The following is a 19493-nucleotide window of genomic DNA, read 5'->3' as shown; positions in this document are numbered from 1 at the left end:
GATACTCTTAAGCATGGTGGTGGTTTTCTGCATGTGTCAGATACCCGGTTGACCAAAAATAGGAACACAAATAAAATCAAAGAATCTTCCAGGGCTGGGAGTCTGTCACAATGCATTACATGTAATTTTATTTGAGAAAGAAAGAATCTCTTCCTGGCTGAAGTGAAATAATAACTGAGTTTTATTTACCCACTTGGAGACAGCACTGCGAGTAACCACCCTATGTGAAAGGCTCTATATATATGCAAGTTGTTGTTGGCAGAATTACCTTACAATAATGTTCTTTTTCTCCAAATAATGTTTTATTATAAATTCAAATATTAGCCTACAAGAATAATTGACTTGAAGGGTTTTATCATTTTAAGCTTCTGCAATAGAAGGTCCCTTATTAACTAAACATATGTAGTCACAATTAATAAAGAGTCAAGAAGTTGGACATCTTGAAGATTCTTCACTGTGCTGTTCAAATAATATTATCCTGAAAGAAAGAAGATACAAGAAACTTTTCAGACTAGTGTGATCATTGTCAACTCTGTGACCTCCCAGCTCGGGTGCCTTCTTCCAGCTGCCAAGCTAGTTAAGCCTTGGCTAATGCTAAGATGCCTTACTCTACTGTGGTTACCATAGGTAGGGTTGGACTAATGTTCTGTTCAATTTCATTATCACTTCCCATGACATGCTTATTGCTTTAACCATATACCCCCAAATTCTGTTTACTTTCTTTTCTGCTGCTGTACACTGTGCTAATCATTTCAGTAAGCTATCCACTAATATCTCCAACCCCTTCTGTGTCATGACCTGCAAAATAATACTGTTTAGTTTATCATCCCACTATTTATTATCCATCCACAAACTCATTCCTCTGCCTTTGCCCAGAATAATTGACATTTGCCACTTGTCAGGCCAACTTTCTAACTTATCCAGACCCTGTTTCTTAAATACTGGCTATAAATAATGTCGGTGATGGTTATGAAACATCACAAACTTTATTACAATATGTGTTTGCTTGAAGGTATTGTTAGTTTATTTGGGAGTGACAAAGAGTAATATGATTGAATAAAATATCTCAGAGTACTAACCTGTCTGTGACGAATGCAAGTGCCACATAAACACCCAAATAGTCCATTAATAACCTGAATGAGGCACAGAAGCAGATCTATTGCACCAAGACCTAACAATGCTGAAAACAGGACCAGATTCCAAAGGACAATATTTTCTGGCTTTTTACAAAGCTCCCACGATGTTTGATTTAGCAAATAATGTTCTCTGTGGCAGAGAAAGCAGAAAGTTATTACTAAGGTTATCAACAACAACAAGATTACATTTGTATAGCACCTTTCATAATAATAATAATAATAATCCTTGCATTTGATATAGCGCTTTTCACGTCGGGAGGACGTCCCAAAGCGCTTCACAGAACACACTGTAAAGTGAATTGACTGTATATTTGTGGGCGAACGCGGCAGCCAATTGCGCACAGCAATGTCCCACAACAGTCGTAGATTGAAAATGACCAATTTATTATTGTTTTTTTGGTTTTGGAGGGATTATTATGTCAGGAGGACGTCTCAAGGCGCTGGACAGAGTACAGCATTTCAGACCTGAGCTGGGGTCAGGGAGGGAGAAGGGAGGGAAGGGGGGGTGACCGATAGCATGGTCAAAGAGGAGAGTTTTGAGGCGGGACTTACAACAACAACAACAACAAGATTCCATTTATAAAGCGCCTTTCATGTCAGGAGGACGTCCCAAGGCGCTGCACAGTTGGGTCATGACCCGAGCAGGGGGGAAATGGTCAGGGTGAGGGGAGGGAAGGGAGGGAGCGAGGAGGGGGGAAATGGTCAGGGTGAGGGGAGGGAAGGGAGGGAGCGAGGAGGGGGAAGAGAGTCGAGAGGGGAGCTGAAGGCTCGGTCAAAGAGAAAGGTTTTGAGACCGGCCTTGAAGGAAGAGAGGGAGGAAGCAAGGCGAAGGCACTGGGGGATAGAGTTCCAGAGCCTAGGGGCTGAGAGGCTGAAGGCCCGACCACCGATGGTAGGGCGATTGGGGCGGGGGACGTGGAGCAGACCGGAGCCGGAGGAACGGAGGGTACGGGCAGGTAGGTAGGGGACTTAAAGAAGGTAAGGGAGGGGGTGAGGCAGTATGGTTGGAGGATGGAATTCCAGAGGTTGGGGGAAGAGTGGCTGAAGGCTCTCCCGCCAATGGTGGGATGGGGGACGTGGAGCAGGCCAGAGCGGACGGGTTGGTAGGGGGTTAGGAGGTCACAGAGGTAGGGTGGGGCGAGGCCATGGAGGGCTTTGTAGGTGAGGACCTGGATCTTGAACTGGATCCTCTGAAGGATAGAGAGCCAATGGAGTCGGACGAGAGTGGGGCAGATTGGGTCACGGAGTTTAGTGCGGGAGAGGACACGGGCTGCAGAGTTCTGGATTATCTGCAGCCTGTGGAGGGAGCAGTTGGGAAGGCCGACAAGCAGTGCGTTTGCATAGTCGAGCCTGGAGGTGTTGAAGGCATGAACAAGAGTTTCAGTGACCTGAGGGGTGAGATAGTGGCGGAGTCTATTGATATTGATCAATTGCTGTATCAATAATAATATGAGGAAATATAATGTAAACACCTCTGCTATGAATGATGTATCATCTATCTCCCTTATTTTCAAAATGTTTTCAATTTTTTTAAAGGTAATAAAAATAATAATCCTTGAATTTGATATAGCGCTTTTCATGTCTTCTCGATGTCTCAAAGCGCTTCACAGAATATACTGTAAAGTAAATTGACTGTATATTTGTGGACGAAACGCGGCAGCCAATTGCGCACAGGAGTGTCCCATAAACAGTCGTGGATTCAAGTGACCAATTTTTATTGTTTTTTTCTTGAGGGATTATTATTAGGCATGTAGAGTAAGGAAACTTGCCCAAGGTTTCGCCCTGCTGTAAATGGAACCCAGGTAACGCTCGCTTGCAAGGCGAGTGCTCTAACCACAGGTACATATGATTAGACAATTTTTCTAAAGATTTGGGATTGTTATTTCTTACATTTACTTCTCAGCAGTCTGGTCTTTGGCAACATTGTTAAATTTCTTTGCACTAATTGTATTAATCATCTTTTAACTTGTAATGCTGTAACTTGACACATTGAATGTGGGAAAAGTAGTCTTGACCCATCACTGCATGCGCACTTACTGGCGGCAGTGATGAAGTACCATGTGCATACAATGTAGATTATTCATGAAATCAGATTTTATGCGACTTATACAAGTTTGGCTGCAACTCGGACTTTGCGTAAGTCATATTAAATCTTATGGTCCTGACACATAAGACTTATGTGAGTTTTACTGTAATGCACCCTCATTTAGGGATTCTTCATTCTCATTTTGTGCCTGCTCATTTAGGCTTAGTTTATGCTTACGTTAAAATATCATTTCTGAAAGGATATTCAAATTTTCCATTTCCAGTTTCACAAAGTGGGCCTTGTGCTAGAGCATATCCTGAGATTACTGTGCAGTAACCAGCCCCAATGAAACCTCCTGCAGACAGTAATACGGACAACATCATCTGAAACATAAAAATAATATGTCAGCAATGGAAAGACACTCAAAAAAGTTCATGACTAGAACAATTTTGATCAAAAGGCTATATAAAATACATAAATGTGCTATGCTAATGTTATACAAGTGGAGCCAACTCCCCTACTCACATTGGCCTCCAAAAAGGCCGCTCCCTCTCAAATGAAGCTCTGACAGTCCACAACCTCCTCCTGGACGAGCAAATAGACATTCTCGGCATCACAGAAACTTGGCTATCCCTCAGTGACCTTGTCAAAACTTCTCCGCCTGGTCACACTTCTCAGCACACCCTCCCTCCCAACCAATACAGAGGCAGGGTGACCCTCATCTCCAAAACCTCCCTTGGTCTATCCCCCTATTCCTCTGGCTGTTTCCCCTCTCTTGAATACCTTACCCTCTACCATCCCTCCTCTCTCTCCTTCAAAATTCTTCTAGTTTACTGCTCCCCCAAACCTCCTGGTTCCTTCCTCATGAATATCTCTCTCTCCTGTCATTCCTGTCCCTCTACACAAAATGCCTGCTTCTAATGGGCGATTTCAACCTTCATCTCAATCCTCTTGCCCCATCTCTGGAGTCCTGTAGCTCAGTGGTTAGAGGACTCGCTTTGCAAGCGAGAGACCTGAGTTCAATTCCAGGCAGGGCGAAACCTTGGGCAAGTTTCCTTACTCCACAAGTCTAATAATAATCCCTACAAAACCAAAAACAATAATAAATTGGTCATTTTCAATCTACGACTGTTTGTGGGACATTGCTGTGCGCAATTGGCTGCTGCGTTCGCCCACAAATATACAGTCAATTCACTTTACAGTGTGTTCTGTGAAGCGCTTTGGGACGTCCTCCCGACGTGAAAAGCGCTATATCAAATGCAAGGATTATTATTATTATTATCATCTCCTCCAGCTTCATCACCCTCCTCTCACCTTAAAACTCACATCCACGTAAACTCCCTAACCCACAACCGTGGCCACTCCCTCGATCTCGTCATCACCCACGGCCTAAACATGACTGAACTGTCCATCACAGACAAGGCCATCTCATACCACTTCCTCATCTCCCTCTCCACTCATATCACCCTCCTCTCCCTCAAGCCCTCCATCATCTTTTTCTGCCCATGGAAAAAACTTCCCCTGATTCCCTCACAAATGCCCTCTCATCCTCGGACCTTCTCTCCCTCTGGCCTTCCATCCACAGTGATCCAGACGCAGCCATCAAGCTGCTGAATGATCATCTCTCCTTAACTTTCAGGTGTGCCTTTCTTTAATTGTACAATAAACAGGAAAAGATGCATAGTAAACATGAAAAAAAGGATATCAAATAGCTATGTAACTATAGTTGCTTCTGTGCAAAAATAGTAACTACAGTAGTTGCACATCTCAATGAGCAATGAAACTTTCTTGCCACTGTCTTGGTGCAGTGACTGTTCTCCATAAAGCTTCATTTGACGTCTGGTAACCGAGCTATGGTTTCCTTCTCACTGCAGTAATACACAAAAAACAGCTGATTTCTAAGAATCCCTTTCAATGAACCCATATTATACCTGTCCTGAACATAATGTACTAGCTGATGTAACAGGAAGATTTATCAAAATATCTCTATCGGATATTCTATTTTGTGAGTGGGTAAGTGAGATCTCAATTTCTATGCCAGTGAATTTGCTGTGATCAATGGCAGATTTCAGTGCAGGTAATCAGTGCTTCAATTTATTCATCATGAGGGTGATGGTCACATAGCTGAGTATTGAACACTTAGTAGAAAGTACAAAATACACAAAAGAATTAAATTCTTTTTTTTTTGGAAAGATAAAACCTTACCCCACATCTGTTACCACAGCATCCATCTCCACCAGCCCAAAACATCATGAATGCTGGTAAAAGGATCTGTAAAAAAAAACAATAATAATTATAATGCTTGCATTTGATACAGCGCCTTATTGTATTGTTGAGCTGTCTCAAACTGCTTCACAGGATATAAAATAATGTGGCTATGTGTATTTTGTAGGTGAATGCAGCAGCTAATTTTTGAGCTATGTCCCACAAATAACTGTGGAGTAAATGACCAATTTTATTTTCGGGGTTGTGGGCTAGGACACTGAAATAAACTCTCTTCTTTTTTCGAAGAGTACCATGGAATCGTTAATGACCACCTGGACAGTGAGATCAGAATATTAATAATATTATAATAGTCCTTGCATTTGATATAGCGCCTTATCACGTCTTCGAGACGTCTCAAAAAGCTTCACAGAATATTCTGTAAAGTTAATTGACTGTATATTTTGTGAGGGCAAAGCAATAGCAATTGCACACAGCAGTGTTTCACAAACAGTCAATGATTGATTGACCAAACTATTTTAACTTTTTAAAGGGATTATTATCCTCGGAAAGCGATTTGTCAATCGACGAATAACCGGGTTCTTACTTACTGCTCGGTAAACAGAGGCATGTAGAGTAAGGAAACTTGCCGAATGTTTCACCCTGTCAGGGAATCAAACCCAGGTCCTCTCGCTTCAGAGGCGAGTGCTCTAACCAATACGCTATAGGACTCCAGAAAAATTTAAAATAAGATAAATTCTACACAAATTTCCAGGATTCAGACCATATGAATGTATGAATTCTTAATAAATTTTACGCTTTGAGAAGCAGTTTTGATCTTATTAGTTACGTGACCTGTTTTCCTTTGAAATAAAGGTTCATTTTAGTTTGAACAAAATCGGCAAAGACTGCAACTTCTTTAAAATGTACAATGAGTATTCAGTTACCATGTTGTTGTTTGAAATGCAAAATAGTTGCATATATTTTATGGCATAGTGATGTTTAAAAAAACTGGTATATCTACTGGTTGTTGCAAATGTTTGGCAGATGAATATTGAAAATGAACTCACCAGTATTCCACCGCCAGCAATACCAGGGAAAAACCAAACAAAGTCAGTTATCTCATCAATTTCAATTATTTGTCCATTTGGGAAATAAAGGAGGATATTTGCCACGATGGAGCACAAAGCAAGTGGAAACAATGCTCCTCCAATACATTTTGCACATTTCCCTGTGCACATTGTGCTTGAGTGCTGGAAAAAGAATTCAAGCAACAGAATATGTGTTCATTTCAAGGATCTAGCATAGTTGATAACTTAGTATGTAACTATATTTCTGTACATTACATCCCACACAGCTGAATACAGAATGCCATGAATAGCAAGTTAGAGTGTCTCTCCACCCTATTTGCCCCACGACTGCCATTTATTTTGCCCTCGCTATCTGGAACTCCATTCCTGGAGTCCCTCCGAGTCACTCCCACCCTCCTCTCTTTTCAAGATCTAACTCTTTGACCGCACTTTCGGTCATCTTTCCCCTCCACACCTCCCTTGGCTCCCACACCCAGTTCAGGTGCCCAGCCAGCAGTGTCCATTGCATTGAGATGTCCTCCCACATGATAAAGGTACTGTGTAAAAGTTATGTTATGGTTCTTGAAGGAAAACACAAAAATATTACTCATGCGGCCTGTGGACTTTCCAGACACTTGTCCCTCAGCAGCCAAAAGGTTGGACCACCCTGAGCTAAACGATTACAAACAAAAAAGATCTTTGGGTACTGGTTTGCTTTACCTAACATGTACGAGAAATGAAATGCAGTGCACATAGACTGGAGCACCAAATTTTCTAAGCCATTCTGGATCTTAACACAATATTCACCATCAGAGCAGCCAAAATAATCTTAGTAGTTTATTAATGTTCAGCAATGTCATAAAACTGTTCTGTAGAAACATGTTGCAAAGCTTACTCAATTCCTGCTTTGTTAAGGTATTTCCCAAGAACTGACATTCGGCTTGCTTAATGTTATTAAAATATATTATAAGTTGATTTTATAAAAATACCTTTGCAAAGCGATTGTGGAAAGTGAATGTTTAGCTCAGCTGTGAATTTCTCAGATTATCCACTTCGGTCTGCTTGAATGAAATCCTTACAAGACCTCTGCGTTAACTGGTACCGAATCCTGTTCTGATCATTCACCCACTTGGTAGTTGTTTCTTCTCTACTATGTGCTATTAAACAGTGCTATCTGGAAATGGCATGCAAACCTTGAACATTCCCAATGAGTCAGGCTTTATGCAAACAGTGACTCAGCTCAACAAACAAGAGTACTTAAAAGCATTTTTTGTACCCTTGTACAATATGCCACTGACCCAGACAATTAGTTCAGTTCTGCTTGCAGTCTGGAATTTTGCATTTTATGAGGATCAATTTTTGTTTTGTTTCAACTGCTACTTCATCTTTTCTTTATGAAGTTAAGACTGTGTGATTTCATTATAACAGTGTGGAAACCTATCTCACAGTGCTTAAGGGAGCATTCAAATTAAATTACTGAGAGTTCCATGAATGTATGGAAATTTCTGTTTGACTCCTTTGGGAAGGAAGCACTCTGCTTATCTAATTCTGGAGAGTCTAAGCACAGGTTGGCAACAGCCAAGGTTTGTAGACTCCTTTGGGACACTGCTGGAATTCAATGCATCCTTGTAAAAGCACACAGCTGCCATTGTGAACACTGTGGCATGCTTTCCACTGCTAAGACCACCTTAGGGTCTCAGCTTACCATCAAAGAGACTGCTTAGTTTCCCCCTCCACACAATCACCCAGGAGAATAATCACCAGTGTTTGGGATAGTGGGTGAATGCAAAGTCAAAATTAATTTAAGTATTTTAGTTTAACCAGATTCAAAGGACATTGAACTGAAGGTAAACCCTTAAGAGCAAAATATTAATTTACTTTGCTTAACATTACTTTCTGTTCTTCCCATTTAGTTTAACGTATCTCAAATGGGGATTGCTTTCAGTAACTGGAAGTAGAGCATGCAGACCCTCAGGAACTTCATCTTTCAAAGTAAATTGTGTCGGCATAGAATACCCTTGGTCGAAATGACACTCTTCGTTTGTTTAGCCAGATGTCCAACGTGTGATAAAGAGTCCTTTTAAGAAAACTCATTTGAAATAGATCCCAATTAAAGGGAAAATTGGGCACACATTTGCATCCATTGTAGAAATGCATCAGGGCCCAAAGTGAAGGTGTTCTCCATGGCTGAGATAAATAGATAAAGATTTATCTCGGTTCTATATTAAAATTGTGCAAGTTAAACTGATTGGAACAGAGAAATATTATGAAATATTTGTAAAGGGAAGTAAGTACAATGATGTACAAAGATTTGAGATAAAAATGTAAGGATGCTTAAAAATAACTTCCTTTCCAACCTTGTGTAAATGTTTAACATGCATCTGTGGCAGTCACTGCGGTTCTGTTAATTTATAAAATTGAGGTTTTATTGATTATATGCCATTCTTATTTGAATCCCCCCCACCAAGTGTATTTATCTGCAAATGACGTCAAATGTTTGAAGTGCTCAGATAAACTTGGTAAGGCTTTCCCTTATCTAATCAGTTAAATGTTAACGATTTACTAGTCTTATTCTAGAGAAAAAAATACTGAATTCTTATTGAACACGGTCTTGTTCGGTAATGAACCCGGCCTAACTGGTTGCCAATCTCAGTTTTGCATCTTCTCATTCAGATGAGACATTAAACTGAGGTCTCATCTCTCTGTTCAGGTGGGTGTCATAGAGCCTGCGGCACTATTCCAAAAGAGCAGGGAGTTTCTCCTGGTGTCCTGGCTAACAAATCTCTCAAAATAACATTGGTCGCTCACTCCATGGCTGTTTGTGGGACATTGCTGTGCACAATTGGCTGTCATGTTTCACCCACAAAATACACAGTAAATCCACTTTACAACATATCCTGTGAAGCGCTTTGAGACATCTCACAACGAAATAATATAATAATAATAATCCTTGCATTTGATATAGCACTTTTCACATTGAATGCAATTAATATTATTATTATTAATGAAGCTAGTGAATCAACCCACAATCGATGCTGACACTCAAATAAAGGGCTAGAGGAGCATTGCATCAGCATAGATCCTGTCCTGAGGATTAGATTAACCCTCCATGGTCTTGCTCCTCCCTACTTCTGCAATCACCTAACCCCCTACCATCCTGCTCGCTCTCTCTGCTCAGCGGGTGCGGCCTGCTTCACGTCCCCATCTCGCTCGCCCACTATTGGCGGGTGGGCCTTCTGCCACTCTGTCTCCGCCCTCTGGACCTCCATCCCGCAGTCTCAATCCGTCTCAATTCCTCCCTTGCCTCCTTCAAGACCCATCTCAAAACCCTCCTCTTCGACCGTGCTTTCGATCTCCCTACTTCCCCCTCCACCCTCCCCAACCCCCAGCTGGGGTCTGAAACTCTGCCTGTCCAGCTCCTCCCAACCTGAAAGGCGCTATACAAATGTAATTTTCTTGTTGTTTTTGTCGTTGTAGATATTAAATCGAGTTCACAACTGTCCTTGGACATTAAAGATCACTTAAAAAAAGAATGTATTTCTCCTGGTGTCCTGGCCAACAATCCTCGAGATAGAAATTGGCCATTTACTTATTGGCTGTTTGTGGGATATTGCTGTGCACAATTTGGCTGCTTTGTTCACCTACAAATGCAGTCACTCCACTCCCCAGTAATTCTTTGAGATGTGTTGATGACATGTTGAGGTGATATACGAAATGCATATATAAGTGGCACAATCAGTCTTTTTATGTACGATTTTGTTTGTTCGCAACATTTGTAATGCTATCCAAAGGTTCAAATCTGTGCTTGTCAGATGTCAAATGGCCAACTAGCAACTATGTGTAAACTATCTCCACGGTGAGGTGCTTGGCAACGGAATATCAGAATTGAGTCAACCCTCTGTGGCAACCTCAGTAGTCCAGTTCCTTAGCCAGGTGGGTCCACAGTACCCCTAGGGAATGCATCCCTAAAGGGAGAGAGTGTGCATTACATTCTAAAAATGGGAATTTCCATGCGTGGGTGGCACACGTGGAACTCTTAAATCTGGTTTAAATATTGTTAAGGATGGTGATGGGTTTCCACATGTGCAAGATCCCTGACTGGCAAAAAAAAACTCCAACAAATGAATACCCTGGGATCCGTCAAGCTCTTGCCAACGTCCTCCTAAATGTCTGAAATTAGGTAATCAGGATGTATTCCTCCAAGGAAATTCCATTCTAGATACAGTGAAATTTCTGTGTATAAATGGCATATATATGTCAAATTACAGTCTGAGTTGAATACGTTTAAGCATGATGGTGCATTTCAGCATGTGTCAGATATTCAGATGACCAAAAAAAATGAAATGAATAGTTAATTATTTTGAATTTGTGGATTAATTTGGACGAGGAGGAAATATAAACCAGGATAATTGGAAGGTCGTCCCATATATCTTTGATATTACAGGGGGAAGGGGATTTTTCTTAATGTCCACATAAAACGCAAAGCAGATAAAATTACATAAAAAGCAAATTATCTACAAATAACTGAATAGCAAATAAATGTGTTTGCAATGTTGAATATTGTTATGTGACAAAATTAATATAACAATTGTTATTAATTATAAGTTACAAATTGAAATGCATATCTTTCAAATGACATTTTTATTAGAATAGATAAATTAGCATTGATTCAGAGCAACATTGGAAATCATTTTGTAATCAATGTAAACAGGATTTTAGATGAATTATCATATGACTGAAGTGTCTAATTTGCAATTTTTTAAAACTGATTTCTTAACGAGAAATGTGCATCTATAGAACTCCTAAAACAAAATCATCTGGAGAAATAATTTTGAATACCTCTATTAAATCTCTCCTCAACCTTCTCTACTCTGAGGAGAATAATCCCAGCCACTCTTGTCTCTCCACATAATTGTAGTCCCTCATCTCTGGTCTAATTGTTGTAAATATTCTCTGCATCCTCTCCAAGGCCCAGACATTCTTCCTAAAATGTGGTGCCCAGAATTTGAATACAATACTCCAGCTGAGGCCTAACCAGCGATTTGTAAAGGTTCAACATAACTTCCTTGCTCTTATACTCTATGCCTCTATTTTTAAGTCAAGGATCCCATATTGCTTTTTTTCAAATATCTTTGTGAACTTGTCCTGCCACCTTCAAAGAACTATGTATGTGAACCCCCAGATCTCTCTGTTTCTGCACGTCCTTTAAAACTTACCATTTAGTGTATATTGCCTGTTCTCATTCCTCTTCCCAAAATGAATCTGCATTAAATTTCATCTGCCATGTGTTTGCCCATTTCACCAGACTGTCTATGTCCTCCTTTAATCTGCTACGATCCTCCTCATTGTCTACTACATTTCCAAGTTTTGTGTCATCTGCGAACGTAAAATTTTGCTCTCTATACCTGAATCCAGGTCAATAATATATATTAAAAGGAATGGTGGTCCTAATATCAACCCTTGGGAACACCACTGTATACCTCCATCCAGTCTGAAAAACATCCATTCACTACTACCTTCTGCTTTCTGTCTCCCAACCAATTTTGGGTCCATGCTGCTTCTGTTACCTTAATCCCATGGTCTTAAATTTTGCTAACAAGTCTATTATGTGGCACTTTATCAAATGCCTTTTGAAAGGCCATATACACAACATTAACTGCACTACCTTCATCAACCCTCCCTATTACTTCATCAAATTTTTGATCTGTTTGCAATTAATTACGGTCAGGGTCAGGGGTATCATGTAAACAATTTCTTCCTCTGGGGCAGACACCATCTCCTGAGGTTTGACAGTAATTTTGAAAACATCCAGTCACGTAGGCACCAACTTTCTCTCAAATAAAAATGAGGCGAAATAGGAGAATATCACAATGGAAAGTAAGGACAGCAACATTGTGAAGGTTCTAAAGGGAAAGAGATGCACAAATGTTCAATTTTCAAAGGAAATGTCTGGATATTGAATGATGGGTGGGAATTGAAATGAAGGTTCACCAGCTAATACTCTTACTGTGAGCCCAGTAAGATATCTTGCAGCTGATCCATATGCATTTGTGTTAGGAATGAAGAGAACACAGACAAGTTGTGGAAACAATATGGAATAAATGAATTCTGCACACAGGAACCATAGCTGGTAAACAGAGTCAAATAGAAGACTCATTAGACTTCCAATTGCACCAAGTAGCTGAAGGGAGAGGAACCTGGAGCGAAAGTTAACCCATTCATTAACCCAAGAAATCCTGACTCAGCTAGGCCATAATCAGGGACGTGGAGGTGGCTTTGTCTCGGCTATAGTCGAGGGGAACCGACCATGCCCTCAGTGACGTGTTTCGGTCCCACACCCTGATGTCAAGTGAGCAATCGGTTGTGTGTCCCCTTTAAGAAATACGAGGGACCAAGGCCGTTTATATCCATGAAGGTGTGTGGGACCATCCATGCTATTTTGGTAGATTCAGGCTCTGCAGCCACCCTGCTTAATTTCGACAACCAACCCCTTCCTCCCCTAACAGGTGAATGTTTGGAATTTTCTGGTGTGTCTGGTAGCCCTATGTATGGTCAAGTGTTGCGTCCTTTGCCTGTACAATTGACTTGTAAAGCAACAATTGTTTTAAAACAGCCAATTGCTGTAAATTTAACCACTGAACCTGGTATCCTCGGTAGCGATGAACTAACCTCGCGTAACGCTCTGCTTGACTATACTAATCATTGTTTATGGTTAGATCAACATCCTGGTCAGGGTCGGTTTTGTGAGATATTAGATCGGCATGCTGTGTGCGCTATTAAAAAGCCCACCCCGTACCCTCCAGTTCAGTCAAGTCACCCCTGGATTGGTCCATTATTATCCCAGTTTCCAGGTCTCCTAGCCACTCACAAACACGACTGTGGGAGGATGGCAGTAACTGAAGAGGTTAATGGTCCCACCCACCAGCCCTGTAAACAATACCCTTTGCCTAAAGAGAGTTTACCTTATGTCCAGGCCACAATTGAGAGTTTAAAGGAACAAGGTGTGATTCGTGAAGGGATATTTACTACTAACTCCCCTATATGGCCCATTAGGAAACCTGATGGTTCCTGCGGTTAACCATTGATTATCAGCAGCTTAATAAAATTACACCTGCTTGTGCCCCAGTTGTAAGTGACATGAGCCAGCTTCTGAAGGACATCCCGTCTACGGCTAAATGGTTCTTGACCCTGGATATTTCAAACGGATTCTGGAGCATTCCTCTAAAACCAGAGGACCAGCATAAGTTTGCGTTTACGTTCAATGGTCAACAGTACACTTGGACAGTTCTACCTCAAGGCTTCCATAACTCTCTGACCATATTTCACAAACGTATGGTTCAGGCACTGCGTAATGTTGTTCCTCCTGATGGTACAAGTATTCTCCAGTATGTTGACGATATTTTGCTAACTTCTGATACTCAGGAAACTCATCGGACTCTCCTAGAACGGGTATTGAAAGCGCTTTTTCAAGCTGGATTGAAACTTAACCCCATGAAGGTACGGTTGTGTGTTCCAGCTGTCTCTTTTCTAGGTGTACAACTGGATGCAGAGGGACTTCGACCCGATGCTCATAAGGTCGACATCATTCAGCGCCTCCCACTGCCTGTGACCAAGACTGCTCTTCGTTCCTTCCTTGGACTGGTGGGGTACCAAAGGCAATTTCGCCCACAATTTGCTGAACTGGCCAAGCCACTGTACAACCTTGTTAAAGGCGATATCCCTGATGATCTCCGTGAACACTGGACAGATGAACATACGGAAGCTGTATCTCAACTTAAACAAGCAGTGATGCAGGCTGCTGCTTTGGTGCACCCCCAGCATGATCAGCCTTTTCACTTAGAGGTTGCCGGAGGTCCTACTGCATTAGCAGCCGTTTTGAGTCAGCAATTTGAAGGTCGGTACCTCCCGATTGCATACATATCTCACTTTCTCACTGGTGTGGAGCAACAGTTTGATCCATGTGAACGTCACCTTTTAGCCGTGTGTTGGACAGTCACCTCCTTTCAATACATCACTGGACTCCAGAAGATTATTCTTCACTCTCCGCACACCCCCGTTCGTCTCCTGCAACGACCGGGCAATACGCTCGTCTCCTCGCAAAGACTCACTAAATGGGCTCTCACTCTGGCTGCTGCTGATTTATCGGTTGTTACTGGTCCGACTACCCTCATTCCCCAGATGATATTGTATGACGGTGACCCGCATACATGCCCTCTTCCGTGCTTGAACTTCAGTGATACTGGGATCCTTAAGTCCCCGCTGGAGGCTTCCCCGGTGCAGTCTGTCGCCAATGTGTACATTGATGGCTCATCCTTCCATGTTGATGGCAAGGCTTTCACTGGTTTTTCCGTTATCCTCCCTGATCGTGACATTGGTTTCCGCTGCATACCACATTCTGCTCAATATGCTGAGTTGGCTGCATTCGTTGAAGCGGTGCGCTAGACTGCCAAAGTGGCTACCAACATATGGTCCGACAGCGCTTATGTTGTAAATACTGTGTTACTATTACCTTTGTACTCTTCCCGAAATTTTTGTACCTCTGCAGGAACGACGTTGGTTCACGCATCACTTCTGAGATGTCTGGCTGATGAGATATCCTGTCGCACCCATCCAATGTATGTTGGTAAGATGGTAGGTCATCAAAAGACTGGACCACACTCAGACGGGAACAATCGTGCTGATGTCGTTGCTCACCAGTCCGCTCTTGATGGAGAAGCATGGATTTCTTCCCCTCTTCCGTCCCACTCAGTGATGAGTATCTCAACTTCGCCCTCTTTGAGTGATTCGATTAAACTCCAGAATTCATACCCGCCTTACATCGAAGCCGTGCAGTGGCACCAGGAGCAACTTGCTGGACTTGATATCCATCCCGAGCCGCAATATGATTGGCTAGTGCACACACATTTGTATGTTCCTCTGGACTCTCTGGCCTCCCCTGTTCTCATGTATTCTCAGCACGATATCTCCACTGTGTGTATTCCCCCAGATTGTGCTGATGCGATGTTTCAATTATACCACTCACATCCTACTGGTGGTCACTTTGGTCCCTCAAAAACCATCACTAAGTTGTTGCGCTCTGTCTGGTGGCCTGGTTTGTCTTATGACGTTTGAGAACGATGTAAGACGTGCCTTGTATGCCTCCAGCACAATCCCCCTCGATCTACTAATCGAGCGTTATTGCAGAGTGCAGCCTCTCCCTCGGGTCCTTGGACCAATATTCAGATTGATTTTATTGGGCCATTGTCCACAGCTGCCGGTGGTTACAAATACTGTTTAGTTATTATTGATAAGTTTACAAAATAGATTGAAGCTTTCCCGACTAAAAATAACACAGCGCTCACTGCTGCACGCATTTTATTGCGTGAGGTAATCTGCAGGTGGGGAATCCCTGGTATTTTGGATAGTGATCAGGATCACATTTCACGGGCGAAGTTTTTACCAAATTGATGGAATTGCTGGAAATTGATCACAAATTGCATGTGTCATACCATCCTCAATCCTCAGGGGTAGTAGAAAGAAGTAACCGCACATTAAAGGTTTTGTTGACAAAATTTTGTGCAGATCACCCCACGCAATGGATGAAGGGATTGCCACTGTGTTTAATGGCAATTTGCTCCACCCCACATGCTAATACTGGCATTTCACCCTATCAAGCGATGACAGGTTTAATGAGGCTACCAGGTTGTACAGTAGCGATGACTAAACAAGCCCTTGAACAATTAGAGGGTAATGTTAAATTGCAGGGAACTGCAGAGGAGACATGGCTGAAAGAGATGCTAAAGATCATACAGGAAACCAACAGGTTTGTGGCTACAAGCACTGGTAAGGCGAAACAAAGTATGAAGCAACAATTTGACACTACCGTTAACCATGTAGAGTATGAAATTGGAGATGAAGTCATGGTCCCCGTGTATGGGAAAAAGGAATCTCCTTTTGCCCCGCGATGGAAAGGGCCTTTTGAAATTTTGGAAAAGGCAAGCCCGGCAGTATATTTAATTGCCATGCCTTTGTCTTCTAAACTGACTAAATGGTACCATGTGAATCAACTCCAAACTGTAAAGAAGGGAAAAGGATAAACTGATGACTGAATATATGCTACAGTTGTATTTTGCAGGCACCAACCGAGTGATTACCGGATCTTCTGTATCAATATGGATCTGGATGGAATTACTGGAGGCCTGGTGCTTGGCGTTTTAATACTACTAATCCAGAACTGCCATGTTTACTCCCATGATAACCCCTTTAATGGAAACCCGCATAATACTTTCTTATTAACAGCTTATAGATATGCACAAAATAACCAGGTGTCTAGTTGTTATGTATGCGCTAATATACCAGTTATACTTTCTATACTTTTATATTATCTGTCTTTTGTACTATCAGGTTGTGTAACCTTATATTATTTTCCTGATTTTATATTATATTCTTTTTGTAGTTTTGTGATACCTCATGTCCATTCGGTATCAAGGTGGGGACTGTTAGAATTTACACTTTTTGTATAATGTTAGAATCATAATAGATGTTGCGAACGGGTTAACTTTTAAGTTAAGTGTGGGGGGCAACTGGACTGAAACTCATGAGTTTCCCAGGATCAGGTGAGTGTCTCAAGGATAAGATGTGTACTACTGCCCTGCAAGTACACAAGATAACGGACTGTCTCAAGGACAGTGTGTTTGTGTGTGTGAGGCACGTACACCCCATGAGATGTTCACGTGAACCCAGCATGATTTTGGGCAGGTGACCTAATGTCTGCACCATGATTGGATGGACACAAGCTTAAGACACCGTGCCAGACCAAGATCGGCGCGCGCCCAGGACAGTACCTACCGTGGATGGAAGACTGAGAGCTAGAAGGCAGAAGTAGACAACCACGAGGAGGGATTACGTATTGTTCTGTCAGTGAATCGATTGATTGTGCTTACTTGCCCACGCCCATCGGGAACTTGGACGGATCCTGGCGTTTAATAAACACCACTCTGGTTGCAAACAGTAGCTGTGTTTGATTGGAACTCGAAAACTTTTTTTTCCTTAACAGTAGGGTGGGGGGTAAGCAAATCGGATAAGTAGGGAGGTGCGAGGGCGTGAAGGGATTTGAAAACAAGTGGGAGGTTCTTGAAATCGATCTGTTCAGTAATTGAGAGCTAGTGGAGCCCGGAAAGGACTGGTGTGATGGGGGTATGGGGATATGGAGTTTTGTGCCAGTGCGAATCCAGGCAGCGGAGATTTGAATTGATTGTATTTTGTGTATTGTGGAGCTGGGGAGACCAGAGAGGAGGATATTGGAATAGTCCAGGCGGCAAGTGATGAAGGCTTGGACAAGGGTTTTGGCTGCTTTTGTTGTGAGGTATGGACGGAGACAGGCAATATAAAGGAGGTGGAAGAATGCAGTCCTGTTCAGGGAACACATGTGGGGTAGAAAGGAAAGCTGGGGATCAAACGTGATGCCTAAGTTGCGTATAGGTTCGGTGAATTTGAGGGAGAGACTGGGGAGGTCAATGGCCTACGTGTAGAAATAAATATTGCTAAATTTGCAGATGACTTTAACCTGAGAGATGTTGTAAATTATATAAATAGGTCATAAATGTAAATCGACCTGGACAGTTTAATTGAGCAAAACTAGGTCAGGCGGAATTTAGCAGAACAAATTATGAATTTGCACACATCAGATGGAAAAATAGTGGTCGGGAGTATGTTTGAAGTGGGAAAGTACCAGAAGGGGTAGATGTGCAGAAATCTAAGGGTTCAAGTGCAGAGATCATTAAAATCTGATTTGCACAGAAAATATTCAATAAGGCAAGCAAATCAAATGGGATACTGGCCTTTATTAAAAGAGATCTAGAATATAAAAATTTGGAGGTTCTTCTCCGGTTGTAGAGAGTGTTAGTTACTTAGAATCATTGTTCACTTTTAGGTAAATTATTTTTTCTAAAAAATAATAATTGGTTACTTCAATCCACGACTGTTTATGGGACACTGCTGTGTGCAATTGGCTGCTGGGGTTCACCCACAAAATATACAGTCAATTCACTTTACATTGTATTCTGTGAAGCGCTTTGAGACATCTAGAAGACATGAAAAGGACTATATCAAATGCAAGGATTATTATTTATCAAATGAAAGAATTATTATTATTATCAATCTTAGGAAGGATGTACTTGGAGACTGTCCAGTGATGGTTCACTAAATTTATACTAGGGCTGAAGGGGTTTAGTTACAATAGCTATGATGAGAGACTGGGTCGACTGAAAATAGATTCCGTAGAAGCTAAAGTGAATATTTAATGAGGCATTTCAAATAATGAAATAAAAGAAATTGATAATGTAAGATGATGGATGACTTCCCTCTGGTAGAGGGATCCATTACAACAATAATATAATAGTATTCCTTCTATTTGATATAGTGCCTTATCATATCATCAAGACATCAAGGTCCCTTGAAAAGAGAAGAGAGCTTCTTCAAATGCCCTGACCAACAATCCCCCAAATAAAATTGCACAATTGGGCCGATGTGTTTGCCTACAAATACATAGACACTACACTTCACAGTAAATCCTGTGAAGCACTTTGAGATTTCCTCCTGATGTGAAAAGCGCTGTAACAAATACAATAATTACTGATATTATAACAATTTAGCGTAACTTGCTACTAAATTGTCACTGTCACTCAGAAAGGTTTTGCAAAGGATTACTGTGGAATAACTTTTCTCATTTTCTGATTCATGAAGTGAGTAACCAATTTTATTTGGGGATTGTTGTCCAGAATACCAGGAGAAACTCCATTCTCTTTTCAAATAGCGCCATGGGATCATTTGTCCATTCTTCCTCTGTCAGCACTGCATTTGATAATCAGATATGACGTTGATTTTAAGGTCCTTACATAGGCTGTGAACCCACAAATTTCTAACTCACAAGTGATTCAAAAGCTGACACCTACCTAGAAATTGAGAAACCATCTGAAATATAAAATATGCAGACAAACAGAAGGGTAGAAAAAGCATCAGAAAGAACAGAGGAAACAGAGGAAAAAGCACAACAAAGAGAAGCAACAGACTTTACCGAGA

General features: G+C 41.6%; 1 protein-coding gene across 1 annotated transcript; it reads right to left on the bottom strand.

The window, feature by feature from the left end:
• Positions 1-166: 166 nt before the first annotated feature.
• On the bottom strand, positions 167-7549 carry LOC103184227 (transmembrane 4 L6 family member 1-like). Its single transcript, NM_001292453.1, is given in 6 exon segments — positions 167-478; positions 1080-1266; positions 3400-3545; positions 5368-5433; positions 6435-6617; positions 7424-7549. Coding segments are annotated over 5 exon segments (585 nt in total). The 5' UTR covers positions 6606-6617; positions 7424-7549; the 3' UTR covers positions 167-463.
• Positions 7550-19493: the final 11944 nt, after the last annotated feature.

This window comes from Callorhinchus milii, unplaced genomic scaffold (assembly GCF_018977255.1).
Source record: "Callorhinchus milii isolate IMCB2004 unplaced genomic scaffold, IMCB_Cmil_1.0 Scaffold4, whole genome shotgun sequence".
NCBI classification, from domain to species: domain Eukaryota; kingdom Metazoa; phylum Chordata; class Chondrichthyes; order Chimaeriformes; family Callorhinchidae; genus Callorhinchus; species Callorhinchus milii.
The sequence above is the reverse complement of the archived record's forward strand: the minus strand, read 5'-3'. Positions and strand labels throughout refer to the sequence as shown.